General features: G+C 33.6%; 1 protein-coding gene across 2 annotated transcripts; it reads left to right on the forward strand.

Annotated features, from left to right (window-relative positions):
- Positions 1 to 172: 172 nt before the first annotated feature.
- Positions 173 to 24043, forward strand: LOC125061180 (heat shock 70 kDa protein 4). Of its 2 annotated transcripts, none has more exons than XM_047666418.1 (15): positions 173 to 490; positions 736 to 976; positions 1237 to 1378; positions 2260 to 2396; positions 9340 to 9494; positions 10128 to 10330; positions 11330 to 11448; positions 12444 to 12590; positions 13318 to 13435; positions 14271 to 14566; positions 15480 to 15590; positions 16874 to 17083; positions 18084 to 18226; positions 20322 to 20490; positions 21672 to 24043. In XM_047666418.1, exons 1-15 carry the CDS (start codon positions 375 to 377, stop codon positions 21810 to 21812), a joined length of 2448 nt encoding a protein of 815 aa, XP_047522374.1. In that variant the 5' UTR covers positions 173 to 374; the 3' UTR covers positions 21813 to 24043. The 2 variants fall into 2 exon arrangements, with proteins under 2 accessions (XP_047522374.1, XP_047522375.1); XM_047666419.1 differs by having other exon boundaries at positions 174 to 490; positions 14271 to 14509; positions 15459 to 15590.
- Positions 24044 to 26494: the final 2451 nt, after the last annotated feature.

The raw sequence follows: 26494 nt of genomic DNA on the forward strand, positions 1-26494 counted from the left end.
AAAATTTAGTTTATTCTTAATTATTCAATAAAATCCGATAGCCAGCATTTCTAAAGTTTACACATCTGTGAAAATAATATAGAGGAAATATGTCAGGCAGTCCTTTAAAGTTTTTCATCAATTTTTATTTGTAATCTGTAGTTCTAGAAAATTCGGGTTTCAGATGGAACCAGTAACAACTGTCAAAAGCAAATAGCGAGAGCCGAAGAATCACAATTTTGGTCAGTTTTCTCAAGCGAAGTGAAGTGTTCTCTGTGAAACCGGCGTTTCTTTTGCGAACTAATTGTCAGCCTATAACAACGTGTTTTTTTAAACTCTAAATAAAAAGATTTCAGTGACTCAATTTCCCCTAATCGAATTGTTATTTATATAAAATGGCTGCAATGTCAGTTATAGGTATTGATTTCGGTAATGAATCTTGTTACATTGCTGTAGCAAAAGCAGGTGGCATTGAGACAATAGCTAATGATTACAGTCTACGAGGTACTCCGTAAGTAAAATTTTCCATATTCAAGAAAATGCTATTATTCGCTGTCATTAGAGAAGACACTCTCACAATTAGTATAAAATTATAATCTAAGAAGTAGCGTGTAGTTAAGTAATTAAAGAAGATAGCGAACGATTTTGCATGACATGACACATTTATTGGTTCTAAATATTGGGTTCAGGGGTAATTATGACAAACATATTTTAATAATCTTACTAGATTTTAAGTATTTTTTTGTCATATTTCAGATCATGTGTGGCCTTTTCACCAAAGAACCGTATATTAGGTGTAGCTGCCAAAAATCAAATGGTTACAAACATGAAAAGCACTGTGTTTGGATTCAAGAGACTGTTAGGTAGAAAGTTTTCTGACCCTTATGTTCAGAAAGAGTTGAAACACTTCCCATATAAGGTTGAACCAAGGCCGGATGGTGGAATTGGCATAAGGATTAATTATTTAGGAGAAGATAATGTGTTCAGTCCTGAACAGGTATTTCTTTAATTCTTATCTGATATAACCTCATTCTAAATGTATCACACACAAATCCATAGGAATAAGTTCAATAGGTTAGTTATGACCTAGATTAGATCCAATGTAATCCTCTACATGCCTAATATATCTAAACACATTTTATGAAACTTAAGGATTCTCCAAGCACAGAGGTTACCCCTCAATGATTTACATGCCTATGCTAATTTTTTGAATTGAAAAAAAAAAATATTAAGTTTGTAACATAATTTTATTTACAGATAACTGCTATGCTGTTCACAAAATTGAAAGAGTCTGCTGCTATTGCCTTACAAACACCAATCAATGACTGTGTTATATCTGTTCCTAGTTATTTCACAAATGCTGAGAGGAATGCGCTGTTTGATGCCGCTGCTATTGCAGGTATGTCCTGGATTCTCTGGAGTTTATTCATCAATGTCAAAAAAAAGTTTAGTACTTTATATATTTAAAAAAAAATTAATGAGCTTTAGGTAAAAACTAGCTGTCAGCCTTGTAGAAAACATTATCTAAATTTGACATTGAGACTGTATGGTTTATATTATAGATAAATCTCAACCATTAGAAAGATTACATTTAAAATTTAGTTATAAAAACAATATTTTGAAATTATCTTTTCAAAATACAATACATTAATAGTGATGTCATATTTTGTAACAGACCATATATGACTTAAAACCATATGATTTCTGTAAATGGTAACAATCAAAATAAGTTGATGCCCTTGTAGTTCTGTACTTACAATGGATTAACCTTGACCTTAGTGAACAATTACAGTTTGTAACTGAATTTTATATTCCAATCAATAAAGTTGACAATAATTGTAGTTGTTATTTTCTATTTTACAAACATGGTTTTAATAGTAAAGTTTGGATTCCTTAACTTATGCATTCTGCAATAATATACTTTAGTATCACAATTGTACAATTTAAGATAAATTTACAAAATGTGTGTACTTTTCATTATTTTCTTCTAGTATATTGTTAAATTATATTAATTAAACATCCAGTAACTGTAATTATGTATTAACTCCTTACACACATCTGCACCTACATAACCAGAAGTTTATACTATTATTACTATTGTATAAAGCACACATTGCATGTAAGATATCAGCTACGTATGGTCTAACTTGAATGAGCTTGGAAAACAAAAGGTTACATCCACCATCAATCTATGTACCAGCTTTAAACAATACTAAATCTATAAAGCATTCTCTGTGGAAAATGAGTTCAGAAAATTATAGAATTTACTTTTATTTACAGGACTCAATGTGTTGCGTCTTATGAACGAAACCACTGCCACAGCCTTAGCATATGGTATCTATAAACAAGATTTACCAGCTCCCGAAGAAAAGTCAAGAAATGTTGTTTTTGTTGACTTTGGACATGCTTCCCTTCAGGTAAGCATAGGTTTACATATTGTAATGTTTGATTCTATAGTGGTGAAATGGCTGTATGTATGTCTTTATAAATTTTATTGATATAGAAAAATGTATGTTTGGATAAAATGGGAAAGTTGCCAAAAACTAATAATAATTGATAATAATTCTAATAAAAAAATTATAACAATATTAAAAAAGCTTACATTTGTGCTCAAACAAATTTATGTTAAAATATTTATTATTCTACAGATGTTTTATTAAATTACTAGCTGACCTGGTTAACTTCGTACCGCCTAACAGTTAATTAATGTCGTGTTATAGATTAGCTGAACTTAATTCTTGATTATATTAACGAAATACAATTAATTAAAAAAATATAAGAAATTAATAAAAAAGTGTGCCGTCACATGTGTAAATATTCGACTACCAAAAATAATAATGTCATGACTGACATTATTCTACATTTATAAAATCTAAAATACGCCATTTTCCTAATATTCTACCTTGTATCAACGGGTTGAACATTGAAGACAAATACAACAAATCAATGACAATGAAAATCGGTCCAGCCATTCACATGTTATGTTTTCGAACAAATCTGACTTTGTTTTATATATTAAGATGAGGTCTATATAAACAATGTGTACCTTAGTATATTTAGTAAACAATGTTAAAACAAATTTACAAAAAAAAATATTTTTTAACTTAATAATATATACATTTAAATTTTAAGATAAGATAACCACTGAACCACAAACACTGGTTGAAGTTTGATTGAATTGTGTTCCTATTTAATATATTGTTTTAACTTAGATATACAAAAGAGAAAATGTAAATGAATGCATGAACCACTGTTACCAGCATGTTAATATAGATTTTGATTTTGGTACCTACTCCACATATTTATGAAGCTTTCTAACTCATAATTTTATTTGTAACATATGTGGGTTCAATTTCAAGTAAAGCAATTGATACAGTAGATGGTCAGGTGCTAGGTGGTATTTAAAAAACTAATGTTACAGACTCAAGCTCAAACACATTCTTTATATTTAAATATGTTTTACAAATAAGTGTTGTTTTCATACAACATATAAATTATGACTGCTAAGTTACATATGTCTTTTCAACTATTGTCTTATTGTTTGTTGAAATGTTGAATATGGGAGAAAATAAATTATTCTTATTCTTTATATAATGATGATATATTTATTTATAAAGAATAATCATTTTAATTAATTTGCAAAAATATGGTGGTATCTAAGTTTATGCCACATAATGGTGTGCAAATTTATTTTACATAATTAAAAGTAGAATTTTATTTATTTATTTATTTATTTATTTATTTGTAAACCTACAGCTAACATAAATTATATACAATTACAAACAGTTACATTAAAAATATAGCCAAATATGGAATACATAATAATACAATTAACTACAAAATGGTTCAAGAATTTATAAAAGGGAACAAACAAATAAAAACTATTCAATACATTTATCTAAGTGGTACCTAATTTGGTTGTGTTGTATGATGGTGTAAAAGTGAGGGTAAGTACGTGAAGGTGTGTATGTGGGGTATGCTCATGATGCAGGTGATTTTGCGCTATGGATATTCTTAATACTTCTTTTAATCATATTCCGCGACAGCTTAAACAGGTCGAGGCTTAAATATTGGTCGTTGTATGTCCGGGCTGCGCGATACAAAACTGAGTTCCTTGCATAGTTAGTGTTAATGTGAGGAACATGGAACAAAGCACGATTACGAGTCTGGTAGGCAGGAACAAGGAAGGGCAATTTTTCTAGAAGGGAGCTACAATTAATTTTATTTGAGATGATGTCATGTAGTAGCAATAAATCATATTGTTTTCGTCGAGAGTCTAAAGTATTAATTTTAAAATGTTCACACGCGTCATTATATGTATTAAACTTATTGTAAGTCTTATAGGAGATAAATTTTATGAAGTCTTTTTGGATCTTTTCAATTTTTTCTTTGTGTACAGTGTAACTAGGTGACCAAACCGAGCAACCATATTCGAGAATACTTCTTACGTACGTATAGTATAGCACTTTCATACAGTCGACATCATGAAAATGTTCACTAACACGTCTTACAAAACCAAGCTGCTTATAGGCCTTGTCAACTATTGTGTCAATATGGTTATTATACGTCATTTTATAGTCTAACCATATACCTAAGTCACGAACACAATCTACTTCTTTTACAGATTTGTTATTAATATGATAGCTAAAGTTAAATTTGTTTTTTTTTCTGGTGAATGTTATTTTGACACATTTAGAAGCATTAACCGATATTCGATTTTGTCTATAATAATTGGAAAGGTTATTTAGGTCGGCCTGAATTTTGTGACAGTCTCCTTCTTTGTTTATTTTTAAATATATCTTTTTATCATCAGCGAACATAAGGTAATTTGAATCTTTAATGGTACTATTTATGTCATAAAGATATGCATTGTATAACAGGGGACCCAATATAGATCCTTGAGGAACTCCAGAACTTATACGAACAAAGTCGCTTCTAGCACTGCCAACCGCAACCGCCTGTCTACGATTTGTTATATATGAACAAAACCAGCGATGTAGGTCACCACGTATCCCTAGAAGTTGGAGCTTATGTAATAGGATGGTGTGATCCACTCTGTCGAAAGCCTTCTCAAAGTCTGTGTAAATTACATCAACCTGTGCACCACCATCCATACTTTGCAGTACATAGTTCGTAAACACGGTTAAGTTGGTTATCGTAGAACGTTTATTGATAAAACCATGCTGTTCATCGGGAAGTGAATTACTTATTATATTGTGGATGGCTTTATAAATTATCTTTTCAAAGACTTTACTGAAAGTATTAAGTATCGATATTGGTCGATAATTTTCAATACTCAACCGCGAGCCACTCTTATGAATAGGTATTATTTTAGCTATCTTCCATACATCAGGATAAATGCCAAATGTGTTCACGGATAAGTTCTGTATTATGTACAGTGGTTCTGTAATAGCTTGAGCACATTTTTTGATAAAAATAGGTGGTATACCGTCATACCCAGCTCCTTTTTCCGCATTTAATGAATTTAGTATCTTCAATATATCAAATTTGGTTGTATTTAGTTTACATATAATGTTGTCGGTTACTTCCGTATTAGTCTGCAGAATTTCATGGTATGAAGGTGCTGCTTGTTGAAATACGCTCTCAAAGAAAGTACTGAATCCCGTGCATGCTTCCGATTCGTTATTATATATATTGCTTCCTAATTGTAATCTATTTGGATAGCCAGTGTTATTAATTCGTAAGGTTTTTAGATAAGACCAGATTTTCTTTGGATCTTTCTTTAACGATGTTTGTATTTTTTGCATATATAACTTAAAACATTTTTTTTGGACTGCCTTCTGTCTTGAACGAAGTAAGGAAAACTCATCGTAATCTCGTGGGTTTCCTCTTGCTTTCCATCGAGAGTGTGCAGTTCGTTTGTCGCGTATTATGTGTATGAGCGACTTAGTATACCAGACCGGATATTTGTTATGAGCATAAAAGGTAGTCTTAGGCACATACTGATCAATTCCACGGTGGAGGATTGAATAAAATTTCTGCACAATTATGTCAATGGTGTCGCCTCTTAGAGAGTCATTCCAGTCTATACCGTTAAGATATTCATTTAATTTATCGTAGTTAGCCTTCTTGAAGTTATATCTTATCTCCTTTTTTAATTTAATACTAGGCGTCATCAATTCCGTCAATTTCAGTTCCAGGCATGGATGGTTCGGGTCTTCTTTAACGAGATAGCTGCAAGATTTAGACACCTCAATGTATATGTCACTAAATACTAGGTCTAGTATATTTCCAGAGGAGTTTTTATGAAGATTATACTGACTGAAACCAAGACTACTGCATGATTCAATAAGCTTTGCACCCGCATTTTGTAGGTTTACAGTACCACGCCTAAGGAAGGTGGGATCAGAGGTAGGAGACCAGCCTATGTGGGGTAGATTGAAATCGCCAGCTATGATATAATGATCATTTGGGTGTAATGAGAAAATATATAGGAGAAAGTCTGTAAACGCTGTAAGTCTTACAGACTGCAAATCGTCAGGTGGTATGTATGCAATACATATATGTAGTTCGCGTTTATTGCATTCATTCGACGCGAGCGTACTAGCGGGAATAGTCAACCAGGCGCACTCAACGCCGTCGCACGTCCACTCGGCCATCTCTTGCGCATGCAGTGACCTTTTCGTACACAACATAACACCACCACCCGACGTTTTAGTAGAATTTTTAGAATTCCGATCGAGACGGAGCACATCATATCGGTCATCACATAATTCAGTATTGTAAAAGCCAGAAGTTAACCAAGTCTCGGTGATTAGAATAATATCGAAGTCGTTCATGAGTATGTTCTGTTTTAAATCTAGTGTTTTTGTGCGCAATCCACGGACATTTTGATAAAACAAACTTAGGTTATTTGTAATCATTGTTACTAAGTATGAAGGTATAAAAGTGTATGCATATATTTATATATAGTACTAGCGATGAAGACCCGAGATGTTTAAGCACAGAATATTGAGGTTTTAACCGGCGCAAATGTTTGTATTTTTTAATAACATTTAATATCCATAGGCAGGTGTGTAAGTTGTATTTATGTAGAAGAGTGTTTTTATGAGTAGGTATAATGTTCATGTGATTTTGTGTGTATGAATGGTGGTTATGAATGCTCAAATTAGGTAGTAAGGCTACTATGTAAAATTTAATTTGTTTTGTGTAATATGGGTACTTAATATAAGAACATATAATTAACAGATTTTCTCCAAATCGCGCCTGATGTTTATTGATATAGCAGGAGATTCTTCGTTCCGGCGTAAAAAAATGCAGCAATTGCGAACCCACACAAATTTGAAACCTTTTTTTATAGCAAGAGCTTTTGCCTCTTTCAAAAGTTGCTTGTTTTCTGGGGTCAAATGCTCATTGACAAAGAACTTTTTCGATTCCCCTGACAATCCTATATCCAGTGTTTGAATGCCTCGCTTTCGACGTAAGCCAGATAAAATTTTATCCTTAATATCACGTGATTTTAGGCGCACTACGATTGTCTTTGGTTTACCAGATACAGGATGTTTCGGTTGAACGCGATTAGCATATTCGATGTGTTCATCCTGCAATACGACGTTTGCATGCTTTGCTATTTTTTTCACTAAGGCGTGTGTGGATTCGTTGGTGGATTGGGGTAACCCAACAATCTCGAGGTTGTTCATCCTATTCCATTGCTGTTGTTTATTTATTTGAGATTGCAGTTCTTTAATAAGGGTATTATTGTTTTGGACATCACTTTTCAAAATATTCACTTCCTCCCTGAGACACTCAGCCTCGTTCACAAATGGGGTGACGATTGATTTTATCTCTTCCCTTATCTCACCAAGAAGAGACATTTTCAGAGATTCTATCAGCTTAGATTCTAGGTGTTCAAGTTTGGAGTCTATTGCGTGTTTAATACCCTCTGTTATGAACAGCTGTAACTCATCTTTTGACACGCAACGGTCGCTCAATCCTATATCCTTCTTATTACGCCGCGCCTTTGATGTACGTATATTTTCAGGTGAAATACTTTGACCGCGATCCTCTCTGCGTAAGCATGGAGGACATATCCAGGAATTAATTAATGTCTCCGACGCAATATTCGCACATTCGATATGACAGCCTCTGAAGCATTTTGTACACCTGATTTGTGTACTTATATCCAGGTCTCTGACGCAAGCAATACACTTCGGCATTGTTTGTTATTTATTTATATTTACTCAAATTATGAGTCCAATCGAAAAAGAAAAATTAAAAAACAATAAAAAAAAATCTAAGATTTGATCCTTATTACACTTCAGATCAAGATACCAAAGAGCTATCTATGGACAGGTGCCAATCAGTTGCCGACAAATGTTGCGAATAAATTGAACATAACACAGCTTAAGTTATTCAAAAATGTTCTTACGTCTTATACTCAAAGTATTGATTATCACAAATCACTTCTAAAACAGACACTTCACTTTCACTATAGTTCTTATGATATGACTCAGACTACGAAGTATGATGGCCAATTATTCCCAACGAAGTATGACGGTTAATCAAAAAAATTTCACAACTGAATAATTACAGTATACATATATCTTTGCTTGCTTCTACACGATATATGTTGTAGGCGATAGCTTAGTTTATTATAATCCCTTTATTGAACCTTTTTATGCACTTATTCTATTTTTAATCACAAAAATTATGTCGAGGCGACTTTGACTTTGCCTAGGTACCCTCAATATAATGATAATTTACTATGATATGATTGATAATGTAATTATATCAATTACATTATCAATCATATCATAGTAAATTATTTTATCACTACATCATAACATTATTCAAATATATTATTACATTATCAAATTAATATGATGCTTCACTCATATAATCATAAATAAAATACTTTATTTCCTAACTTAGTATATTATGTAAATTTTTAATAGTTCTAGTAGAAAGATCTTTGAATGTTTGTGGTAAATTATTTGAATCTCGATTTATTTTTGCTCTCACTTTTAAAATGACATTCAGATACTTATGAAAATATGTTATAAAAATGATATCATATTCGTGTCGCCCGCAACATTGCGATAAAAATGTTTTTCTTATACATTCTGGCACAACTAATAAATCAGATTTATTGCACCAATTTAATTAATGTATTTATCTCTCTCTCCACACACGCACACACATTTTGACAGGTAGAGACAAAAGAGTTAATTAATTAAAAGATAATTAATTGCACATTAAGAGACTGATTTGGTTTTTATATAAGGGAGGTTAATATTTTTAGGTGATGTACCTTTCTGAACAACAAATAGAAATACATACTTTATTAATAAATATTTTCAGTAAAAATCTTTTGTTAAAAAAGGCTTTTTTACGTTACAGGTAGCTGCTTGTGCATTTAATAAGGGCAAACTGCGTATACTAGCTACCTCATGCGATGCATCCTGCGGTGGTCGGGATATTGACAGTGCCCTGGCTGAGTACTTCTGCCAAGATTTTATTACCAGATACAAACTGGATCCCAAGAAAAACCAGAGGTATAAAGCATTCTACTTAAATTTTAAAATTTACTTTTGATACCAAAGAATAAGTCTTAAAACGATAATAGATTATTAAATTGGTTTTCTTTTGTTTTTATGTTTTGTCATATATTGTAAGTTTCTTGATAAGGACGATTGTTTAGTTATTCAGGGCTCACAGTTCATAAGGTTAATTATTTTATTTTCTTGACGACAAAACAAGTTTATAGGATACAATTAGGGTCCATATTCTTATTCATATCTTAAATCACAATCTCATTTTGAGTGCTTTCAAACTTTATACAGAAAATGCTTTGACAGTTCTTGGAACTAGATTTATGTTTGATTGATGTTCTGTAAGACTCAGGGTCTGTTTCACAATGTACGGATAAGTTCTACATAAGTTCCGATTAGCTATTTATAACTTATTGGTAGGATAAACACTATTGTTGCGTTTCACTACTGTCAGATAGCGCTATTCGTCACATAAAGTCCATCATAAGTTATGAGTCCGATGAAGTGTCAAATCTTCCAAATAATTTGTGTTGCATAGCTATTTGTTACTTTATCCATACATTGTGAAACAGACCCTAAGAGTCGAGACTTTGTGTCATATAATCCTTATTCTAATATAAACATATTATATTACAGGGCATACCTTCGTCTATTGCAAGAAGTTGAAAAAATAAAGAAGCAAATGTCAGCGAACAGCACCAAACTCCCTCTGAACATAGAATGCTTCATGGAAGAGCGGGATGTGACCGGAGAAATGCAAAGGACGCAGATGGAGCAAATTTGTGCTGAGACATTCAGCCGGATCGAACGGACATTGAAGAATATACTTCATAATGCCAGTAAGTTTCGTTTTTTTTTTAAATGCTAGCCGATCTGGATTTTGTTTCTGCAGAGGCTTATATACATTATCTTGTATTACTCTAAGGTTCAAACTTACAAAGACACAGCGCACACTCATAACAACTGTCAAATACAAAGTGTATTATACGCTCAAACACCAGTGCCCACACATGCTTAAACATTTTACGCAGACTTATGACTTGTGTTTGAATAGATGTAACACTAAGACTACTTTTGCTTTAAAAATTGTTTAATTAAATTTAACCATGAACCACAGAATAATTGTAATCTCACAACACAGGGGACTAGTGTTGCATTAATTTTGTCATAACCTTATTTCTGTCAGGAATAAAGTTTTATTATTATAGTATTCTAGATTTATCCCAGAAATTTCTACCATATTTGCCTGAACAGGCTATGCTTAGTTAATGCAAGTTATTTTTGCACTGGAATTTGAACAATCTTTTAGGTTATGTAGCTTAGTAGTCACAATCATTTCATAATATTATTTGTTGATTGTAATCTTATTGTATATACAGTATACACTATTGGTTTTGAGTTTTTCTAATAAGTAATCTTTCTGACCTAACTAATTATTATAAACACCGACTATTTATTACCACTGCAGCACTGGCTTAATATGTTCAAATCTCATCAGGGTTATTGCACTTTTTTAATGTTTTTGTCTCTTTCCCTCGAATTGTATTTGCGCTATAATGAAACGTACAATCGAGTGTATCTAAATGGTTTTTACAGAGGCCGGCACAAGCATGAAAGTATATGTTTTTAATATTCGGAGATCAGATCTTATTAGGAATAATAATAAAAATAAATTTTTCAGAACCCATCTGTTTCATGAGTTTACTTCTTTTGTTATTATCTGATGTAGTCAGTTAGAATTTAACTGTTAGTCACTTGGCACTAAGAATTTACAACATGTAGCTATTTTGTAACATTTATTATTTTATATTTAACCTCATAAATAATTTAATTTACAGAATTGCGGCCTGAAGATATCAGCTCTGTGGAGATAGTCGGTGGCTCAACCAGAATTCCTGCCGTCAAAGCACTCATGGAACAAGTGTTTGGTAAAGTCCCATCAACTACGCTTAATCAGGTACTTATTGTCTAGTAACTCTAGAATCCTATATGGGTCTTGACCTATCAGTCTCAGGGATCGTTCAAGTATTACGTAACGAAATTTGGGAGGGGGGGGGGCTCCTTTTGTAAAACGTAACGATGCGGGGCAGGGATTGAATTACGCATTTTTGTTAATATTATTTTCTACTTTCCAGTTGAGTACACCACATAATGGTAACTTTTTGGTATAAAAAGTCACGAAACGTTTTACTAGTGGGTACAGAAAAACGTTACGGCGCGTTACATGAGGGGAGGGGGGTTTTAATAATCTCCAAAAATTTCGTGACGTAATACTTGAACGCTCCCTCACTTATAAGACAGAACCACTTATATTACAGAATATTTTTATTCAACATGTGAGACATGAACAGTTGTTATATGTATTGAATAAGTGAATGTATTATAGTTATATTATTTTTATTATAAAAGCCATCAACGAAATTCAAGTTTTATACTCAGTTATCATTCTGTCATTGTGAAATTAAATTCCAAGACCATATTAGGAGTAGACATTTACAAGCATGCTACGTCGTTAATCCAGTCACGTGACTGACGTATACAAATCAATATCGTTAATTATGGAAGTCGTGTTTCATACAGACTATCAATAATTTTTATTTTTCATGCTGTCAAGTCTAATGCGCGTATTACGAAAAATCTCAAAAGTCTATAGAACTATATTCTATCCACTAATCTAATAGCACCGTTTTAACTATTCATCCGTCTCCTTTCATCACAGAGGGAACGCAAATTGACAGAGAGAGATGGTAGAGTTAGTTCGGAGGGTATTGAAACTGATTTACTTTTTTTTATTAAAAAGGGGGGATATGTACCTAAAGCTAGTTTTATGAAAACTTTTAATGTTTTAATAAGTAATAATACGATGAGTGATAATATTATAATTTATTAATTGAAGTTCAATACTTCAAAAATACTTGCTACATATAGTAACAGCTATGCACAATTGTTTAGGACGAAGCGGTCGCCCGTGGTTGCGCCCTGCAGTGCGCGATGTTAAGCCCCGCAGTGCGTGTACGCGAATTCAACGTCACGGACGTTCAGCCGTACGCTGTTCGACTCGCGTGGGACGCTGATCGCGGCGAAGATGGCGATATGGAGGTAATTATTATTTGTGAATTTTTATTTAACTTTGGTTACTATTACTTAATTTTGAATAATATTTTTTATTATGAATATTATTGTGATTAATCAGTGAATTGAATTTTTATTTTTACAACCGAACATTTTAAAAATAATAGCATTATGTTCGCATTTCCGTTTCCTTCCTGATCATTTAAGATGATTTTATTTCACTACTAATGCAATAATGTGTTTTTATATAAAGTAAAAGTGCAAATATAATTATTTTCAACTTTTTGTATGTTATTTTGATAGTAAATAACAATTAAAACTATAAACATATTAATTTGAATATGTCATCTTCAATTTAAAATTAAGACCACATATTTAGGAAATTATAGTTTAATCTATCTAAATACAAAAGCAAACTTTTTCATGTCATATTTTTTTCCACTAATTACGATTAAAAATGTTAAATGTTTAATTGTAAATTTAATTAATTGCGATTCTTATCTCTGGGGTCGTAGGTTTGATCCCAATGTGTACCAATGGATTTTCTATGTGAAGTGCGCATTTAACACTCGCTCGTACGGTGAAGAAACGCATCGTAAGGAAACCGGCATACCTTGGACCCAAAAAGTCAAGGTGTAAGGCATGATTGGTCACCTACTTGCCTATTTATAAATTATCATGCACCATACAGAAATCTGAGGCTCAGGCCTAAAAGGTGATATATTATAAATAAATTATATTTGATTGTGTACAGGTGTTTCCTGCTTTCCATGCAGCGCCATTTTCGAAAATGCTGACGTTCTACAGAAGAGAACCGTTCTCTGTCAGTGCTTATTACTCTGATGAAGTTCCGTACCCTGACACCTTTATTGGTAAGTATTGATACTTGTTCTAAGAGGTAATCAGTTTGACCTGTATGAGATCTTTTTTGTTTGTCCATGAATTTCTCGGGAACTAACTTATAACTATCGATCTTAAGAACGGATGTTTCATCAAAATCATATTAGTAATGTTCCATCTATTATCATGAAAATAATTATGTCGTCCATATTTACCTTCTCATTTGAACCAATTTTTTTTTTATTAATTTTTTATATGTAGTCTTTGATTAGATTTGTTGTGTACTATCAGAACTAGTAAAGGTTTAAAGTTGAACGCAATTAACCAGTTTCAATTAACATTAACTTTATTTTGCTGGTTATCTCTTAATTGGATTAATAGGGTTTCCAGTTGGAGTTTAAAATATCGTTTCTTGTTGTTAGATTTGTTACATTTAATAAATCCAGGGCAGTGTTATTGCATTTTTTGATTCTAACGATATCTGTTTTTAAAGCGAATGGCGTTTTAAATCTTGTTTAAAGTCCTATCCTTTTGAATTGAACGGTATTTGATTTATTTTTAAATTAATTTTATATATCTTTCTTTGATTAGATTCGTCGTGCACTAGTAATGGTATAAGGTTTTTAAGTTATTTGACCCAAATTAACCAAAGTTTCAGTTATATTAAACTTTTTTGATTTACTTATGAGCTCGTTACCTCTCAATTGGATTAACTTGAACTTCCGTTAATTTTGTCTTAAATATAGGTTTTCGTTGTTAGATACACATAATATATCCAAGGCAATATTATTGGCATTCCTTGACTCTAAAGTTATCGCGTTTTTAAAGCGAATAGCGCCATCTAGTTAAAACTGATAAAACTAACAGGTCAATGGCACATCAAAGATGTCCAACCGACCCCGGAGGGTGAATCCCAAAAGGTGAAACTCAAAGTCCGAGTTAACATTCACGGAATCATAACGGTCGCCTCTGCGTCTCTCGTCGAAAAGAAACCAGACGCCCAAGAGAACGTGGAGATGGAAAACTCCAACGAGAATGTCCAGGCGAGCGGACAGGAGCTCCCGATGGACACGAACCAGGAGAAACAGGAAAATGGACAAGAAGAGGTGAGAGAGGAGCAGAAACAATCGTGGACACAGAGAGTAGGACAATGGTTGATTGGGGTATGTGTCAGTCTTTGTGGACTCGTGGTGGCTGTTGCAGTTCCCTGGCCTTCTTCACTTCTGTTTGATGCAGTCATCCCTTTCCCTTTTGTTGCCATAGTGTCATCCACGAATACGATTTTTCTCAATGTTACAAGATTTAAAAAAAAGGGTGTGTGTACTTATGTACGCGCGTAAGGAGTTATACTTCTTTGGCATTATTCAAAATAGTTTTTGATTGCAGGCAAATAATTAATTACAAATAAATAATCAAAGACTGGAAAAGGAGTCATTATAGTCAATAAAGTTCAGTTACATTTGAAAAATTAAATCAATAAATATTTATTATTGTTCTCTACATTAAGTGTAACATAAATTCTATTATTATTCGAATGTTGTTTTAAAATTATGTCCAATGCCGTAGCATCTTCCGTGGGCAACTTCATTCTGTTAATTTTGTGTCACGGTGCGTATGCATCGTAAAATTTCACACACGCGCCTAAAGAAGTATAACTTCAATTAAAAAAAAAAAACAGTAATCTAAATACGTTTTCGTGGACGGCATCTGAGCCTCTTCCTCTATTATCAATATTGTTTTTCGAATTCTCAGTCTTAATAATTTTTGGTATTCTGGTAGTCATGGCAACCCAATTTTCTCCTATCAAAGGATTAATGCAACAGTCACCACATAATTACCTTCCCCACCATTGGAGGCCCCATTTGCACAGAATACCCGAAGATTTTGGTTATTTGGTATTTAATAAGGTTTGTCTCTGTGTCCACGCATGTTTTTGTTGTTTTTTGGTTTTTTTTAACAGCTTTTTGAAGGTGATGGTGCAAATGGGTGATGACCATGCCGGGCCAATGGTGGGGATTGTGTTTTTGTGGTATGAATCGGTTGTACTCATTTCAGGAGGGCAATGACGATAAAAAGGACAAGAAGGATAAATCCAAGAAGGTTATCGTGAAGACTATCGAACTGCCCATTGAGGCGCGTACGCACGGCTTCACTCAGACTGAGTTGAACAGCTATTTGGAACAAGAGGTAAGTTTATCATAATATTTTCTTATATTTCATCTAATCAACATATAATAGAGCAGTGTTGACCTAGTGGCTGAGGTCATAGGTTCGATCCCCGGCTGTGCACCAATGGACTTTCTTTCTATGTGCGCATTTAACATTCGCTCGAACGGTGAAGGAAAACATCGTGAGGAAACCCACCGTCTTAGACCCAAAAAGTCGACGGCGTGAGTCAGGCACTGGAGGCTGATCACCTACTTGCCTATTAGATTTAAAAATGATCATGAAATAGATTCAGAAATCTGAGCTCAAGACATAAAGAGGTTGTAGCGTTGATTTATCTTATTTATTACATCTAATCTCGTTAAACCCCTTAGCGCTTTTTGGTGCTTTTGTGCTCTTACTTTATACTATATACTAATATATTTAAGCAATAATAATAAAAAAAGCAATACATATGTCGGAGTAATATCGTCACTCCATCGATATTGACCTTTTAGTAGGCCTCATGTGGGTAAAATGCGAGCAAAAGACACGAATAATTATCGTACAGTATTTAATTTAGATTGATTCCTTCTACCACTGCACTAGCTAATATTCAGGGCACTGATCTCACTTTTAATGTCTACCAGACCCAACCTCATTATCATAATGCTCCACTGAATATTCAATCAGAACTACACTGCGGTCTCTGTACGCACTATTAAAAGTCAAGATGGCGCCTCGAGTTATTTGCTCTGCCCTCATTGGTCAACAATATTCGTACTTTTATTCGTTAAGTGATTACAAACTATGAAACAATTAATAACAAAACAAATCGAATAAAAATAAATATGATTCTTAAAAGTAATAGAAGGAATCTCAATGAGCCAAAGTAACCGAAAAATAGCGGCAATTTGACTCGATCAGAACATTTACTGATAATCCGAGTATTCCCTCACATATATATATTTTTATTATAAATGTGAAAATTATTCTCTATTGCTGCGGTCCTTGCTATACCATGTCTGAAACTTTGTCTTGTATGCAAGAATTTCTTGAAGCTTTCCTTCAAAAAGGCACCGAAGGAAAAATTGGTTTTTCCTGCAGCTTGGGTTCAAACTTGGCTAGCAGTCAATTTTATTTTAACTTTTATTTAATAATAAGTTTGATAATTATCTATTTAATTCACATATTTTGAATGAATTGTTTCTATGTTAGATACACTTATATATTACTTTATTTATAAGGCTTGCCTGAGTGTCCACGCACTGCGCAAATATATTATTTTTTGTGATTATAATTGTTTTTAAAATCTTTTATTGTAGGGCAAGATGCAGGCCCAAGATCGCCAAGAGAAGGAACGTGCGGACGCCCGTAACGCGCTCGAAGAGTACGTATACGAACTAAGAGGGAAAGTGTCCGAAGGGGATACGTTACACGACTTCATCGCTGAAGATTTGCGGTCGCGTTTGGTCGAAAAGTTGGATGGGCTTGAACAGTGGTTGTACGACGAAGGCGAGGATGAGAAGAGACAGGTATGTTGTGTGAATTGTGTGTGTTAATATATGTGTGTCAGCCATGTAAAAAATTAAAACATAAAGGCATTTTTTATTGATTTCCTGTTTTCATGCGTAGGAAGTTATAAATTACATTACATTGGGTTAGGTTAGGTTAACGCCAAAAATTCATTTCACAAATCATGATGTTTTAATTAATGTCTATGGTATTGTCTTTGATTGACATAACTTTTATACATTTAAATAAAAAACTTTTTTTTTGAACAGATTGAAGTTATGTAGTAATAATAGTTGTAAATTTATAATAATACATAACTTCAATCCGTTCAAAAAAAAGTTTTTTATTTTAATGTCTATGGGTTAAAGAGCATGCGGCCACCACATTATCGCAATGGTGTACCATTGTCGGACCATTCATGACTCGGATGAAAATATGTAGAAAAAAATTTGGAGGTGTTTTAAGGTGGAACCGTGATTCGACAATTTACCAAATTAACTACTTGAATATATTAATTCGACATATTATGAGGGTCTTTGACGTAAATAAATACGTGTAATTTGCTAACTTAAACCACTTGATAGTGACGTGCTGCGCATATTATCGTGGTCTTTCGGTTCGAATTCGGTCATTTGTATTAGTTCAAAATTCATGACATAATTTTTTTTTATGGCTCTGGCACGGTTTGTGCATTAGCCAGCGTCAAGTATAAGATTTTTATAATTCGCTATTGTAATTTTGCCATCCTCGGCCTAGAACGTATTGCTACCTTCTAAATCTTCACAGTCTCCTTTCTTAGGTAGCATACTTACTGCTTGCCTTAGAAATTCGACCGTGTCCTCCATGTACGGTTTAATTACTCGCCCGGTACCGCACAACCCTCCCAAAGGCCGAGAACAAATTTAAATTAAATTAAAACTTGCCCTCGAACCGGGAATCGAACCCGGTACCCCTCACCTAGCTGCCACTTAATAAGACCGCTAGGCTATGAAGCCCCCTATAATTTTATATATTCTACAGGTGTACAGTGACAAGTTAACGGAACTCCGAACGGAGGGCGAGCCAATCAAACAGAGGCGTTTGGAGTTCGAGCTTCGCCCCGGTGCTTTGGACGACTTCGCCCTTTCCATTCAGCTCACGAACAAGGCTGTGGACCAGTACAGGTAATAGCTCAGTTATGGAAATATGAAGCGGCATTTATATATTTAAATTACGTCTTAAAATAAGCTAACTAACTCATTTATGACTAGTTTAAATTGTTAGTGATGTAGTCTGTATACAGTAATTCTTCCTATAACGCGGTACCACTATTAATTTCGACTATGTATTTGCGTGCTGTTCCCACGAGAATGTAAGTGCGTGCTCCTATTTCACCATGCCTCCTGCTGATAGAGGACAAATTTATGTTTTTAAATTATTTTATTACTAGCAAACTCGGCGAACTCCGTTTCGCCACCAGATGGCTTCGTTTTATGTAACATTTCGTTTGGTGATCCCGCTTTTCTGTTGAAATTTTTCCTGAATTTTCTTTGCTATAAACCTCACGGAGCCCGAGACCTTTCCAACGAATGCAAAACCGAGGAAATCGGTTCGTGCGTTCTGGAGTTATAGCGTCAGGAAGGAAAACCCGACTTATTTTTATATAGTAGATTATTAATTACTTAATATGTAATGTGGAACATGTTGTAATGGTTGCAGCTCCTTACAAACGTTGTGTAAAACAAAAAACTTGGCGATTAAAAATAGTGGCGGAGTTTATTGCCCGTTCTTCTCTTCCGTTCTACGCCCTTGATTTAAGAACTGGCAGTAAATGTAAAATGAGAAACATTTCATATATTTTTTTGACGTTCATAAGTGTACATTGTGTTACCTATATGAATAAATGATTTTGAATGCGATTTCCGTCCCCCATATAACGCGGTTTCCAATTACATTTCTATAGTGTGAAATTTATAATGATTTGTCAAGTCCATATTCACTTACCGTAGCGCGTCTCAGGGTATGAAGTGATCATAGTGATTCGTAGGCACAAATTGTTGATATCGCTAAAATTCAATATAAACAAGTGTCGTGAGTAGTATCAGCAATATCCGTTTTGATTATCCTGTTAAGTTGCTTCCCACAGGAAATCACGGGCCATGTCAATCAAAATAATGGGTTCATACACAGTTAAAAGGGAAGGGAATTGAACTTTGTATGATTCCTGTCATTCTATGCAGAATTCCTTCCTTCCTGTACGAGCTATTATTATAGTATCTTATAAGATTCAAGCAATCAAGACCGTTCTATAATTAAAACTATGTCATTGTAATAATGCAAGGAATAAAATAGATACATTTTAGTTGGATTTTTATTAGATGTTGGTAGATAGTAAAATTGTTTACTGTACGTACCAAAATGGCGACGGTAGTACCAATATCAGAAGCCAAGAAAATGTATAGCGTAGACTTCTATCAGTATTTTTACCAATTCTTGAAAGGCCGGCAACGCACTTGCGAGCTTTCTGGCAGTGTGAGTGTCCATGGGCGACGGTATCACTTAACATAAGGTGAGCCTCCTGCCCGCCTCCTATTACATGAAATTAAAAAAAAGTACGAAAATGGTTTCTGACAGCAGCTGACAGATTTTCCAGACTGTCTATAATTTGATTTTGTTTTGTTTTAGTTCTCTTAAATGGACACAAAAAATGTTTTTTAATAATTCTCACTCGTTATGTTAAAATAACTGCTTCTCAGGTTTAAGTATTTTCAATTCTTTCACAGCATTTATCTTAAAAAAAATCAAATCATTATTCGCCATTCGGCTGGTGACCACTTGAAGACCACACCAAATGCCTTCCCCTTATCTCAATCTTAGAATCTCATGAGTTACTGAAAAAGTTCTTTTTTTTTTTAAGACAATTGACACCAATTGACCTAGTCCCATGCTAAGCTGGTGAAGCTTGTGTTATGGGTACTAGGCAACGGATATACATACATATTATAGATAGATAGACATATAAATACATATTTAAACACCCAAGACCTAAGGACAACACCAAATGCTCATCACATGGATGTTCGTCTCAGCCGGGGATCGAACCCGGGACCCATGGATTCGCAGTCAGGGGTACTAACCAATGAGTCGTCGAATTTTTATAAAGGACAAACGACGTTTTAATACTTAGCATTTTAAAACAATTGCATTGTTTTTTCCATTTCCATTCCATTCCATTACAGTAATTGTTCATATATAATGTATCATCATATATTTCCTTAGATCGGGTGAAGCCAGATACGCTCACCTAACAGAAGCGGAGATCGCCAAGGTGTGCGAGGCGAGCAAGAACGCCCTCAACTGGCTGGAAACCGCCAGACAGGCGCTGGCCCGCGCGCCTCTTCATCAGGCACCGCCCTACACCACTCATCAGATTAGACAGGAGAGACAGGTATGATGGTTTAGTAGAAGAGTGCACATTACATATGACTCGATAATTTGAAAGTCAAGAGACAAGGAGATGAATTTCAAATTACCAAGAGATGGTATTAACAAGTGTTTAAAACCACGAGGGTGAGGGGGGGGGGACTCAGGTAAATAAGATTTAATCGAAATTCGTGATTTATTATTATTATGTATATAATAGTATCAATCGCTTATACGAGTACTGGGAATAAATAAGGCGCAACTGCGTTTCTCTGTGAATACAAAAGAAACAACATTTAAAGCCTATATTCTAGGTTTTATAAAGTAAAATAATATAATAAAAAATTAAAATATCTTACATATATTTTGTCAAGTGACAAATTAAACATCGTCGATCAGACGGCAAAGAAGAAAAAAATATTAAAAGAGTTTGTATAGGAAAATATATTATGTTTAAATGTATTCACATTTTTTTTTTATTTTGGAAAGAAGTCCGTAATATTTTTGAGTGACTTTCAGGCAGTCCAAAGAATTTAGAAAAAACCAACGACAGGTATGATAAACATGTTGGCGAGCAAGATTATCTAGACTAATTCTTCATCAACCCAAGGGACCAATTAACAGGGTCAAACAAACATTCATTTAATTAGAATTATTTTCTTTTTTGACATTCATAAATGTACATTGAATAAATGATTTTTTACTTTTTCTATAGGATTTTCGACTACAAAAGCATGAAATTCTTAATTTTTCTACCCATTTCCTGAAATTAAAATTAACAAAAAAAAAGGGGTGCGTGTACTTATGTACGCGCGTAAGAAGTTATACTTCTTTGGCATTATTAAAAATAGTTTTTGATTGCATGCAAATAATTAATAATTACAATTAAATAATCAAAGACTGCAAAAGGAGTCATTATAGTCAATAATTAAAACTCCTTTATTTGTTTAATAGGTAAATGACAAATGTCATTAGGATCATTCAAAATTCTTGGCATACAAACTTCACGCATATTCTATTTCTTTTTACTTGTAGATTGTCTTATTCATATCTCGCTCGCGCACGCTATAATCACACTCCCAATTTTGTGTCACAGGTGCGCGCGCATCGTAAAATTTCACTCTCATCAATTTTTCATAACGCGCCTAAAGAAGTATAACTTCAAAAATTATACTTGAATATCTCAACTTTAAATTGAATTTGCAGAGTTTGGAGAACATCGTGAACCCCATACTCAGCAAGCCGAAACCCAAGGAGAAGACGCCGCCCCCGGCGAGCAACACGGCGGGCGACGGGCAGGCCCCAGCCCCCGAACAGACCACGCAAGAGCAGATGGACGTGGATTGAGGACCATCAGCGAGGTACAATTAACACTTAGTCTTCAAATTTTAAGTTGCAATAAAATAATTTTAACTCCTAATTTGTATAATTTTAACGATATAAATTGTTCTTAAATTATCTAATACAATATTATTGTGTAACATATATTTTTTTTTATTCAACACTTAGTAAAAATAACTATGTATTTGTATTGTCAAACTTTATTTTCAAAGTGCAATTATATCATTAGATAGCGCTGTATTTAATTTATGATTTAAAACTTAATAAACAATTTTTCAAAACAACTAATTGTATTGCTTACGACTGGTTAGATTATAGAAACCGGGTATACAGTTTTTATTTGCAGTCAATTTTCTCACCTTGAGAATTCATACTATTTAGCGCTGGACGCATTGACAAAATGTCTTAATTCGGTAACAACTATTTTTTATTTTTTTTTATTCACGTATGTTAGTTACACAGTAAAACCTATGTGAAACAACAGAAATATATCTGTAATTGTACCTCGAGGCTTAAATTCCTAAACCTGTTTCAAAACGTATATAGATTTTGAAACGGTTCATGGAATATGGGCTTAGTGTTGGGTTTAGGCCTTATTTAGTATAATCACCCATAGGTAGGTCTAAATTAATATCAAATGCTTCGTAACTTTTTGTTAAACACATTGAAAATCTTTGTTCAATTTGCAGCACGCTTGCGGTGCCTGTATAATCTGTCATGGAAAGGTACTTAGCCACTCCTATGGGTGGATTTCATAAAGTTTGCGTTCGTTAAAAAACACTAGTAATAGCTACGAGTCGTAAATAGTAAAGACACTCGTTTTTATTAAAAACTTAATTAAAGACTCCTTTAAAAGAGAGCTTGTCAAACTCCTTTCTAAATCTATTTTTTTTAAATCTGGGGCTTGACAATGACTATGACATTGTGAATGACAGCTCACACTTTCACGTGACCATTTCCCTACAAACTCCTTTGGCGAAGTGTATTTGTCTCAACCCCTGAATGGTCAATTTGATAAGAAATGTCAGTTGAACGAAACGTCAATGTGACAGTTGCATAACTGAGTGAAGGGTTTTGAAGGGCGGCAATTTTGAGATTTAATTTTTTAACTGAACGCAAACTTAGGTAATATTTTGGCTCACACGTATTATATATGCATTTTCATAGCAACATAGTATTATTAAAATTTGTACATTATATGTACGATTCAGTTTGTATTGTATTGTAAAATGAATTATATAATTAGCAAAATTGAGTAATAATGTGTGCCTATAGGTAATTTAAGTGTTCATCCGTTTCATGGGCTCGTTGTATACTTCGCAGATTGCAGGACAAATTACATATTGCAAAATAAACCTTAATTACAGTGCAACCTCCATATAACATATCGGAAGGGAAAAGTAAATATTCGTTTGTAAGGGCTAGTTGATCTAGGGTAGAAAATTCAACACTCCAATGATGACTTGATTCACTATAATCCACTTCACTGATTTTACGTTTATATCTTCAAACTTGAACAAAGGAATTGCCCGTGCGCATGTGCTACAACCTCTTTTATAATCGACCATTCCACTTCGGGCAGTTGGAGTCAATTCGTAAACAACCGAACGAGTCAAATGAGTAACTATTGCACATGCGCACTTGCTGCAAGATTTTTAAGAATATGTTTCATAAAAAACTGTTTAGAATTTAATAAATTTACATCAAGTATTAAGTAATTCGTTGAACTAAAGTTAATGTTGAGGGTAGTCTAAAACTCGTTTAAAAAAAAATACATCAAACAACGATTGTTTTACGAAAAACGTGTCGAAACCTATCGCGACATTAATCACATACTATGAGATTACATACATCGGTGAGAACTTTATATAAGGTTTTGGGTTGACAAAACTCGTTAATTATAGATATATTTTTGATAGTTGAAAATTCGTTTTAAAGAAATTTTTTCGTAATGTGTATAAGGGATATTTTACATTATGGACAATTCAAAGGGATTAAGAATAATTTGTTCGGTCTAGGAAGTCGTTATATTAAGGTTGCACTGTATATATAATTAAGGTCCCAAAGAGCTCATGGTATGGGACTAACAAAGCAATTCATAATAACATTCCACCTTTGAAATTTTCATATTGCTTGCTCGGATTCATTTCACCTCCCCCCGGCTTATGTATAAAGGATTCAATTCAATGTTACAACACCTGTGCATTCTTAAAGCTTAGTAAAGAAATTTAACAATATTTGGTCTTTTATTTTAAACTAAAACCCTTTTCACTTAAAACGACAGTGTTGGCCTAGTGGCATCAGCGTGCGACTCTTATACCTGAGGTCGTAGGTTCGATCCCCGGCTGTGCACCAACGGACTTTCTGTCTATGTGCGCATTTAACATTTGCTTGAACGGTGAAGGAAAACATCGTAAGGAAACCGACATGTCTTAGACCCAAAACGTCGACGGCGTGTTGATCACCCACTTGCCTATTAGATTTAAAAATGATCATGAAACAGATTCAGAAATCTAAAGCCAAGACCTAAAGAGGTTGTAGCGCCACTGATTTAGTTTATTTTTATTGAAAGATAACGGTCATTCAATAGCTTTGATGCTTTATTTATATTCTAAGAGTTATAGCCCAGAATGGAACGACCTTCGAGATAAGCCTTCAAAATAATTTATATTTCTATAGTAAGTACTCACATTAGGGAAGTCTCATTTGATCATTTAGGACAATGGTAGCGTAAAAACCTATTCAAAATAATTCAAGTGGAAGAAAACCTTGGAAAAGTAAACAAAACCACAAATGTCGTTTTTACGTTGAAGCAATGTCGTTCAAACAATGCATGGAGCATTGTTTGCTTGAATTGTAATACTTATTTTTCAAGGCCAAACCAAAAGAACTATTATTTACTAACTTGTAAAAACGTAAATAAATAACCAACTTCAAATACTTTAATTCAAATCGGTTCAGAATCAATGAGATATTTTGCATAAATTATATAAAAGAGCATCACGCATGGATTACCAATTCTTAAAAGGCCCGCAACGCACTTTCGAGCCTTCTGGCAATGTGTTCATGGGCGGCGGTATTAGGTACTTAACATCAGGTGAGCCCGTTTGCTTCCTGTTATATAAAAATATATACCTTATACAGCAAAAATAGGAAAGATAAAATTAAGCTATATTTGAAGATGCATACACCAATACCGAAAACTAAAGTGGAGATGGACGGGTCATATGACGAGTGGTACGAAGTAGGAAGGGTAAGAGAGGCAGAAAGAAGATGGGAGGACGATATAAATGGCAGGCGGGTTCTATGTGAATTCGAACTTTAGATTGGAAAAATTTAGAGGAGGCCGATTTTGTCGAAGTAAAATCTGTTTGTTAATAAATAACCGTTTGCCGGTACATAATAAGTATAATAAATATTCTATTACTTTATATTTAGTACGTAAGTTAAACAGCATTAAAGGTTTTTTTTATATTTAATATAATAACATAATAACTTGGCAGATATTATATTAATTTTTTAAATTGCATATTTGATTTAATATGTATATTTCTTAATCTAGTTTATCGTCGGCTAGTTTTATTGTATTATTTCTTTTCTCTTTTATAATTGTAATGTTTCCCTTCGAATGTTGTGCACACTTGTTTTATTTTTCTATATCGTGTGTTCTTTGTGTGTATGTGATTCGTTAGTGTGCCTTTTTTAAATAAATAAGCCCCGGATGAGGTCCTATTTTTATTTGACCATTTTGCCTGATCGGCCTGAGCCGAGAATTAACATGAATCATCTAGCCATAGACAAAGAAAAAATGTCGAATTGAATTATGTACGATTCTTTGCAATCGTAAATAATTATTAGTCACGCTTCATGGTAATTATAATACATAAATATCATTGAGAAAGAAAATCAAGATAAACTGAGTGATTAAAAATAATAACACCACTGCAATGAGGTTGTTATGTACCAGTATTGAATAGCACGCAGCGTAAGTCATTATTTAAAAAAAAAAACACCCGTTTCTCGGCGTTTCACGATAGAATGATAGATCGCTTATTTAAAGGTGCGTACAGACTATATAACATAACATGTTATACAACATTGCTATACAACATGTTTCAGATAAAGTGGACACTGAATGTCAATAACAATGGTAGTAATGGTAGTAACAATAAAACATGTTATTGATATGTATGCTAGGACGAACCCAGCATTTACGAATTTTTGTTTTTTCTTTTGTTATTTAAAATGGTTATATAACATTGTTATATTGCATTGTTATTCTAATGTGTACAGTATTGTTTTATGTTATAATGTTGAATAACAAGGTTACATAATGTGGACGTGTTATAAAACACAAGTTATATAATATGTTACATAGTCTGTACGCACCCTTAGACACTATATAACGTTGCCATTCAAGGTATTTCAAAATCTTTACGACCTAGATAGAACCTTTAAGAGAAGAGCCTAGGTAGTGGACCTTGGCTGATAACATTGCGTTTGTGTTGCAGGTCCATGGGCGCGTTAGGAACTTAATTCTAAGCTAGCTTATTTCACTTATAAAAAAAGCAATTTATTAATAACAACACACAGGGCTTGTCTGTCAAACAGAATATCGTCAATATGGATGATCAATTTCTCTTTATTACAATATAATACTTACAATGTCTCGTTATTTTAATAACTTA

The sequence above is a fragment of the Pieris napi genome, chromosome 23, assembly GCF_905475465.1.
Source record: "Pieris napi chromosome 23, ilPieNapi1.2, whole genome shotgun sequence".
Taxonomy (NCBI): domain Eukaryota; kingdom Metazoa; phylum Arthropoda; class Insecta; order Lepidoptera; family Pieridae; genus Pieris; species Pieris napi.